The 9,478-nt window shown below is 37.5% G+C and overlaps 1 protein-coding gene across 1 annotated transcript in view; it reads left to right on the top strand.

Moving 5' to 3' along the window:
- Window positions 1-4,378, top strand: part of PRMT3 (protein arginine methyltransferase 3) — a 145,186-nt gene extending 140,808 nt beyond the window's left edge. The window contains exons 14-15 of the mRNA XM_006892059.1: window positions 3,251-3,257; window positions 4,269-4,378. Of these exons, the coding sequence (XP_006892121.1) occupies window positions 3,251-3,257; window positions 4,269-4,378 (117 nt within the window). The remainder of the gene's footprint in view (window positions 1-3,250; window positions 3,258-4,268) is intronic.
- Window positions 4,379-9,478: the final 5,100 nt, after the last annotated feature.

The following is a 9,478-nucleotide window of genomic DNA, read 5'->3' as shown; positions in this document are numbered from 1 at the left end:
GACATGCACTAAGAGTCTAGTGTTATTTTATTTTTAGGAACATTCTTCTAAACTATACAGCATTCCTCTGTCACTTTGCTGCACTGAGGTAATCTGGGTTTTCTGTGATTCTGAATCTTGTGCCATTGGTACTCAAATGCCATAATGGCTGCCCATGGTGGACAGTGTTTGGTGGAGCTCCCAGTTTAAGACAGGTTTGGAAGCAGGAGTGGCATCCACTTCCTAAACAATATGCCTCTGAAAACTCTATGAACTTGGAGAAATGACAATAATTATAGAAAGGCTTCCAGCCTTTTGTTCATTGGGTCCCTCTGAGTTGTGCTTTACTCAACAGCAATAAACAATAACAACACCCCCCTAATCAAGATATAGAACAGTTACTCTTAGAAGAAAGATACAGAGCGTTTTCAGCAATCTAGTTTCTCCTTTAACCCCTGTGTGGTCAGAGCCCCATTCCAGTTCTGAGACTACTAATCTCTTTTCTGTCACTGTCTGTTACTATTTGCTCTTTTAGAATCTTTTATCAGTGCAGTTTTATAAAATGTACTCCCGCTTCTTTTTGCTTAGAATTTTTTTTTTTTTTGAGATTCATCTGTGTATCCATTGAATGTTCCTTTTCATTATGAAGCAGTACCCTTTGTACAAAAGAAGCCCTGTTGGCACAGTTGTTAGGAGTTTGATTACTAACTGAAAGGTCAGTGGTTTGAACCCACCAGCTGTTTGTGGGAGAAAAAGATAACAGTCTGCTTCTATGAAGAGTTATAGCCTCAGAAACTCCTGGAGGTGTTCCTCTAGGGAGGTAGGGAATTTGGTATGATTTTTTTTTTTTTTAAATAATCCTTTGTATAACATACTACAGTTTAATTAATTGTTCACCTGATCTTTGCCTGTTTGGAAGTTGCTATGAAAATTCATGTGAAAGCCTTTGTATAAACATGTTTTCATGTCCTGGAAAAAATACCTAGGAGTAGAATTACTGAGTCTTATGTTAGATGTAAATGAACTTTATAAGAAACCATCTGACTACTTTTCATGATGAATATACCATTTTACATGTCTGTCAGCATTGTTAGTTCAGTTGTTTCACATCCTCACCAACACTTACTAAATCATCCCTTTTCCTTTTAGCCATTATAGTGGTAATGTAGTAGCATATGTGATTTCTGTTTCAATATTTTCCTCATTTCTTCACTGAGTTTTGTCTTTTTGTTAGTGAATTGAAGAATCTCTTAATAGGCATAAAAGTTCTTTGTCAGATGCTGCTAATATTTTTATTCTAACTCTTGATTTTTCTTTTCATTTTCTTGATATATTTTGAACAATATAAATTTTTAGTAAATTTTGGTGAAATTGAATTAATAAATTTTTTTCTGTACAATTTTGAAATTTTGAGCTACGCTAGCATCACAAAGATTTTCTTAAATGTTTAAAAATTTTGAGTGTTTGACCGCTCAGAGTGATGTTATTGTTAGTTTTTCATGTTGCTATTCTTAGCTGTCATTCAATCAGCTCCGACTCCTAGAGACACCCTACATACAACAGAACAAAATCCTGCATGGTCCTGTCCCATCCTCATACTTACTGCTGTATGTCAGCCCACTCTGGCAGTCACTATCCAGCTCATTTAGGATCTTCTACAAATCAGCCACTCCTGATAATAAGCCCCAAAATAGCTCACCATCCTTACTTACATGGAGCACTGGCTTTCCTCCTTCCAGAACAGATTGGTTTGTTCTTTTGACAGTCTGTGGTCTATTCAGTATTTGCCAACATCACAGTTCAAGGTCATCAGTTCTTTTTCCATCGTTCTTATTAATTGTCCAATTTCATATCCATATGAAGCAAATGACAATACGAAGGCTTGGTTCAGGTACACCTTGGTCTTTAAATGGACATCCTTGCCTTTTAGTTCTTTAATGAAGTCCTTGACAGCATACTTGCCCAGTGCAGTGCACTGTTTGATTTCTCAAATGTTACTTCCATGAGTATTGTTTGTGGATCCAAGTGAAATGAAATTTTTGACAATTTTAATCTTTTCTCCATTTACCCTGATGATAATTAGTCCTCCAGTTGTGAAGATTTTGACTTTGATTATTTTTAGGTCTAGTCTATACTGAAAACTCTGGTGGTTTAGTGGATAAAGAGTTTGTGCTGCCAACCCAGAGGTGAATGGTTCAATCCCACCAGCTATTCCACAGGAAAAAGATGGATAATCTCCAACTGTACATTTTACAGTACAAACTCTATGAAACTCTGAAAACTCTATGGAGGGTCTGACTTGATGTCACATAAAACAACAATCTATACTTAAGACTGTATTCTTTGAGGTTCATCAGTAAATTATTTGAATCTTTATTTTCTGCAAGCAAGATTGTGTCATTTGTATACTATAAATTAATGGGTCTTTCTCCAATCATAATGCCACCTTCTTCTTCATATAATCTAGTTTCTCAAATTAACATGCTGAGCATTCAGATTGAATTGATATCTGATTTATAACTAATCACCCAGCAAGTTTTCAGTGGTAGTAAATCTTACAGAAGGAGATTGCCCATCTTTCTACTGGAGAGCAATAGATAGATAGATAGATAGATAGATAGATAGATAGATAGATAGATAGATAGATAGATAGATAGATAGATAATCAGTCTGATTTGATTGAGTGATATAAAATATTATTTATTTAAAAGAAGTGACTCAGATTGAACAGGACTGAGGAAAGAACACCATATGGAAAATCCCTTTTCCTCATTTTAAACCATGATGTACCCCCATATTTTGTTCAAACAACTACTTCTTCATCTATCTATATAGGTTCCATCATATAAGCACAGTGTTCTAGAATTCTCCTTCTTCCCAGTGTTGTCCATAATTTATTATTATCCATACAGTAAGATGCCTTTGCTCAAGCAATAAAACATGAGTAAACCTCTTTCTGATATTCACTTTTAGTGATGATATATCTGACATCAGCAGTGATGTCCAGCTTTATCTGAATTCACCTTGCATTTATGCTATTACCCTGTCAGTACACTGTTCAAATGTTTTTCAGTTGTTGTTGTTATTGTTATTGTGGTGGTGTACTGTCAAGTTGGAACCAACCCACAATTGACCCTCAAGGTTTTTAGAGGCAGTTTAATCACATGGGAGAAGTTTGCCCATGTTTGTACCACAGAGTAGCTGATGGATTTGAACTGCATGCCTTTGGAATTGGTAATTTAAAATTTTTGAGTTTTTAAATTCTTTTCAGCAAGATTGTACTTGCATGTGATGAGTGAGTCTATCCAGGGCTACATTCCGTTTGCTCACATGCCTCTTCTGTAAATTCTTGGATCTTTTTTCCTCCTTTTCTCTTTTTTTACTAATGGCTTGAATGTTTTCTTTGATTCTTTAAGCTTGAGAAATGCTCAATGTGTTGTTCTTGGTTATTATCTAATTTGAATTCTTTGCACATTTCATTATAATACTTTGTTAACTTGAACTGCCCTTTGAAATCTTTTGTTCAGCTTTCTTACCTCGTTTCTTACACTTGATTTAGCTTCTCTATTTTCTAGCGCACATTTCCTTTTTTTTTTATATCCATTTTGGTTTTTTCTTCCTTCCCCGTCTTTTTAATGACTTTATGCTTTCTTCTTGAATAATGTCCTTGGATGTCATCCCACAACTCGTCAGATCCTCAGTTCAATGCATAAAAATCTGTTCTTGAAATAATCTTCTAAATCCATATGGGAAATATCCAAAGTTGTATTTTAGGTAATTCCATTTTGGAATATCCAGATATTTTTTATACAATTTAGAGCCTAAAAAAGTGAGTTCTTTAAAAAACAATCTTCCCTTTAAATAAATGTATAATATTATTCTGTGTACTGTTTCACCTCTGTATAGTCTGTTTTCCATTTACATTGCCAGTATATTAAGTACAGACCAAGAGCTTTGCCAGGTGTTTAAGTTTTACTGTTATTTTTATTCTTAAAATTTCATGCCCTGAAGACTGAGTATTTTTTAATCCCTTAGTGGTATTGCTTGTGCCCTCCTTAAACCTAATTAGCTGTGGCGTTTACCATAGTCCAGTCATTCCTAATCCTCACTTTTTTTTTTTTTGGTTGATTGTGGGATGGAATGATTGGTTTATAGTTTTGCCATAATAAAAAAAAGAGAGAAACTAGTATCACTACATTAAAAGATAAATACTAGGTCTATATTTCTCTGCTATATTGTATTCCTTTTATTCCTAAGTCTTCTTTTCTCTCCCTATTTTTCTTTTGTAGGTGAGACATTAAAAGGAAAGATCACTGTTCACAAGAACAAGAAAGATCCACGTTCTCTCATTGTGACCCTCACACTGAATAATTCCACTCAAACTTACGGTCTCCAGTGAAAAATCTGCAAAAGCACAACTGATGGACAGTTTTTAATGTGGGTGTGTGTTAGGTGATGGCAGGGCAGGGCCCTGGAGGTGATTCCATATGAGCACGTGGATGATGACACCTTTCCTAGTGAATCTCTCCAGAAGGAAGGGAAGTCTGGTGGGAATCTGATGTGATTCATCTGAGAAAGGCTGCTGACTGTTCCTTATGTTCCTCCTACAAGGAAGTCTGCTCTGCCAGACTTAACCAAAGTAATTCTGACATTCAGGTTAACCCTTTTGAAAAGAATTTAAATTGGCCCAAAAGTGGAACAGAGTTAGTCTTTTGTTGTTTTGAATATGTTTTCCTACTTTAAAATTTAAATAGTAGTTTTTTATTAACTATTTGGATTATGTTTTACTAAACGAGCAGTCATTCCCAAAGTATTACGCATTTCATTGCACAGTTGGGAAGGAACGGTTTTAATTGTGGTGTTTGCCAGAATATCAGGATGGGGTAGTTTCAAGAGCAAGTGTAAGAACATAAGCCTTCTCATGCAAATCTTACTTGAAGGCAACTTACTGGGTCATCCTATCCTGCATACCTGTCATCTTATTTCATAGCTTCTTCCTTCTTTGTAAATATTCTTTAGCCATTTAATTTTCTATACTGCCCAGGAAATCTAATTTCCATATCTCTACCCTTGATTTCATCAAAGTTTTTAAAGCTCTAGATACATTATGTACTTATTTACTGATACTTTTTTCAAACTAGATTTATGTGCAGATGTAAACACATTTAAACAGTTAAATATACTTCTATCACTCTTAAAATTGTGTCATTTATAATTATTGACTGAGTTTCAGACAGAATTAAAAACAATAAAATGTATAGTCGTTGTTGTTAAGTGCCGTCGAGTCGTCGGCAACTCATAGTGACCCTACGAACGAAAGTCCTCGACAACTGTATGACTTTCATCCATTCTCCATGTTCGTAAGGTTTCCCGAGGCAAGCTGTTTACGGATGTGGATGCCACTCCTGCTTCCAAGTATAGTCACTAGCATTTTAAAATATTAAAACCATTTGTAAAAACTATTAGATGCCTTTAAAAATAATCTTCCCCCCCCCCCAAAACAAAGATGCCACTCATGAAAATAAGACATACTAGACAAGCCAGCATAGCATTGAGAGGCCTGAGCTCAGGGGTCAGTGACTACCTGCAAGCCCAAGCGCCACCTCTTACTTACTGTGTGTTCAGGCCCTAACATTTACATACGATTCCTGAGGGAAAATGTTTTGGGTACTTAACATCCTCACTGTTAATCATAAATTCAAGTACCTCTACTAAAGAATACATGGCATCAGTAAGCCAAAAGTTGAATAATGATAAAAGAAGATTTGATACATTTGAACTGTGTTTTTGCCTAACTCTCAAGCTCAAACTCATATCCAGTTGAAACCAATGCATAGCTGACCTTCCAGTGAGTTTCCAAGGTTGCAAAACACCTGAAAGGAAATTATTCATCTTTCTTCTTAGAACCCATTGATGGATTTGAACCGAACCACCAAAGAAACACAGCCTTTGGTTTAGCAGTGCAACTCCTTATGGACTGTGTGACCGGATAGTGAAAATACCACAGATTGTCAGAAAAGCAAACAAACCATCACGAGGATATATATAACCAGAATTCACCTTGGGAGTGAAGATGGTGAGACTATGACTCAGTAGAATAGAGGATCTGAGAAAATGGAAATAATCTATGAGGTGGATTGACACAAAACCACAACAGTCTACAGACAGACAAACAATCATGATAATGGCCCAGACAGTGTTTCCTTATGTTAAAAAATCACCTTGAACCATAGCTGATGGAATAGCACTAACAACAGTAACATGTTAAATCATTCTGACAATAAGCTGCCTCATCAGATAGAAGATCTTGAATCTGTTACACCTGAATTTCAAGATCATCTTAAGTATAGGTTTTGAAGCATACCTGTATACCTGTCATCTTATTTTGTAGCTTCTTCCTTCTTTGTAAGTAATCTTTAGCCGTACAATTTTCTATACTGCCCAGGAAATCAGATGATTTCCAGATGAGCTATGGGATGTTACCAATGATATCATCCATGAGGAAAACAAAAGGTCATTAACAAAGAGGAGAAAGAAAAAACCAAAATGGATGTCAAAAGAGACTCTACAAATTGCACTAGAGTGTTGAGAAGCCAAAACAAAGGGAAAATATGTCAGTAAAAGAGTTGAACAGACAATTTAAAAAGGCAGCTTGAGAAGACAAGGCAGAGTATTATAATGGAATAAGCAGAGAGCTGGAATTGGAAAATCAAAAGGGAAGAACTCACTCTGCATTTGTCAAGCTAAGGGAACTGAAAAAACAAATTCAAATCCTGAGTTGCAACTCTCAGAGATGCTATGAACAAAATCTTGAATATCCCATTAAACATCAAAAGAAGATGGAAAGAATACACAGAATCACTGTATCAAAAAGAGTTGGCTGGCACTGAAAAATTTCAGGAAGTAACTTATGAGCTAGAGCCCATGGTAATGAAGGAGGAAGTGGAAGCTGCATTGAAAGCAAGGGCAAAAATAAGGCCCCAGGAATTGTTAGGATACCAATTGACTTGTTTAATAGATGCATCTCTGGATACACTCTCTAGGCTATGGCAGGATACTTGGAAGACAGCTGTCTGACCACCAGATTGGAAGAGGGCCATATTTGTTCCCATTCCCAAGAAAGGTGATCTACCAGAATGTGGAAACTATTGAATAATGTCATTAATTTCACATTCAAGCAAAATACTGCTGAAGATTATTTAAAAACTACTGGAACAGTACATAGATAGGAAATTGCCAGGAGCAGGATTTAGAAGAGGCCGTGGCACCAGGGATATCATTGCTGATGTCAGATGAATCCTGGCTGAAAGTAAAGAATACCAGAAGAATGTCTATTTATGCTTTATTGACTATGCAAAGGCATTTGACTGTGGATATTAACAAGTTTTGGCTAACGGTGAGTGTGAATTCCAGAGCACTTAATTGTGCTCATGTGGCACCTAGACCAGGATACTGTTGTGCAAACAGCAAGGGAATACTACATAGTTTAGAATTAGGAAGGGAATGCATCAGGGTTATATTCTCTCTCCATACCTATTGAATCTGTATGCCGAGCAAATTATTCGAGAAGCTGAACTTCATAAAAAGGAATGTGACATCAAGATCAGAGGGAGACTCATCAATAACCTGTGTTATGTAGATAACACAACCTTGCTTGCGGAAAGTGAGGAGGACTCGAAGCACTTGTTGCAGGGGATCAATGAATACAGCCTTCAATATGATTGCATCTTAATGTCAAGAAGACAGATTCTTACCACTGGACTGATAGACAACATCATAATAGATGGGAAAAAAATTGAAACTCTAAATAACTTCATCTTAACTTAGATCCACAATTAACACCCATGATACCAGCAGTGAGGAATCTGATTTAGACCGTGGTTTTTCCAGTCACTTACTATGCATCTGAAAACTGGAAATAAATAAGGATGTTCCAGAAGACTACTTAATTGATGTCTTTGAGCTGTGATGTTGGAGAACAATGAATATCCCATGGACAGCCAAGAGAACAAACAGGTATGTCTTGGAGAGGCTACAGCCAGAGTGCTTTTTGAGGGCAAGGATGATGAGGCTTTGCTTCACATACTTAAGTCATGTTGCTAGGAGAGCCTATTCCTTGAAGAGGAACATAATGCTCAGGAAGGTGGAGGGTCAGTGAAGGAGAGGAAGACCCTTAACCCGGTGGATTGACATGGTAACTGCTACAATGGGCTCTAGTGTGTCAGGAGTTGTGAAGATGGCACAGGATAGACCAGAGCTCGTATCTGCTGTTCATAGGGTTGCTATGGGCTGGACTCAACCCAATGGCACCTAACAACACCATGAATATGAGAGATGATGATTACAAAGGAAATGGATATTTAAAATGACTGAATCTGATCAGACTTTATAAAAATACCCCATCTATCAATGGGAAAAATAAACTTTTTAAAAAGATGGTTTGGGGAGGGAAGGCAGGACGGGAGTGCCGACACAATGGCGGACGGGGAGCTGAACGTGGATAGTCTCATCACCCGATTGCTGGAGGAACTCTACTATGCTTAGTGGTAAAAAGATGCACTACAGCCGGCTTGGCCCGGCGGGAGCTGCATCACTAGTGACCTGCCCTCGGGTTGACTCAGCAGTTCTGGTAAATCACCACCTGTAGCAGAATCATCACCTGTACTAGCCACCCCAGAGGAAATTGCTGAGATGCAAAGGAAAAATGAGCTGAAACTCAAGATAGGAAGAACATCTTGCTGCTTTGCAGTTTGAAGGCTGCAGCACTTCCATGATACATCTTCAAGGATATGAGCATGTACGGTTGATGGCAGTGCATCTAAATTCCAGGGTCAATCTCCATAATAGTCTATGTGTTTCCTACTGCCAGAGGGGCCCTTTAGAGTAGTGAGAGAAGACCTTCACCCTGAAACCCACAGCGTCCCTTTTCAACAAGAAGTAGCTAAGAGAATGCGCCATCCCCTTTTCCTTATGAATCAGGGTGAAGTCTCTCTCAGGGAGGAGAGATAAGGAATGGCAAGGGACACACTGACAAGGGAGATTGATCAGAACTGGCTTTGGTGGGCACTGTGACAATTGGACAATTAAAACAGACATGGGGGGGGGGAGAAAGTGGTGCAACAATGAATGAATGAAAACCCAAAATCTCTGTAAATGTTCATTAAAACTAATAAAATTTAATAAATAAAAGATGGTTTGAAGACTTTGTTCTGTCTTCTCCAGCTTGTTTGTTACCCCGAATTTTAATTCTAAGTGTTAGAAATGTGTGATACTCATAGAACAATTCAAGACACTTGAGTCTTGTCTTAAATGTCTTAATGTCCAAGTCTTGAGTAGGTCCTATGGCAAAGTAAGAAGGCCCCTGAGGAAATTAAAGGAAAACAAAGATTTCAAACTCATGTCCATCAAGTCAGTTCTAACTTGTAGCCACCCTCCGTCGGTTTCTGAAGCTGCCGATGGTTGACGAGAGGACACTGCTTGTCTTCCCCACTTGGAGCAC

Source organism: Elephantulus edwardii, unplaced genomic scaffold (assembly GCF_000299155.1).
Source record: "Elephantulus edwardii isolate Elephantulus edwardi_28Jun2011 unplaced genomic scaffold, EleEdw1.0 scaffold00109, whole genome shotgun sequence".
Taxonomy (NCBI): Eukaryota; Metazoa; Chordata; class Mammalia; order Macroscelidea; family Macroscelididae; genus Elephantulus; species Elephantulus edwardii.
This window is presented reverse-complemented; position numbering and strand designations above follow the sequence as displayed.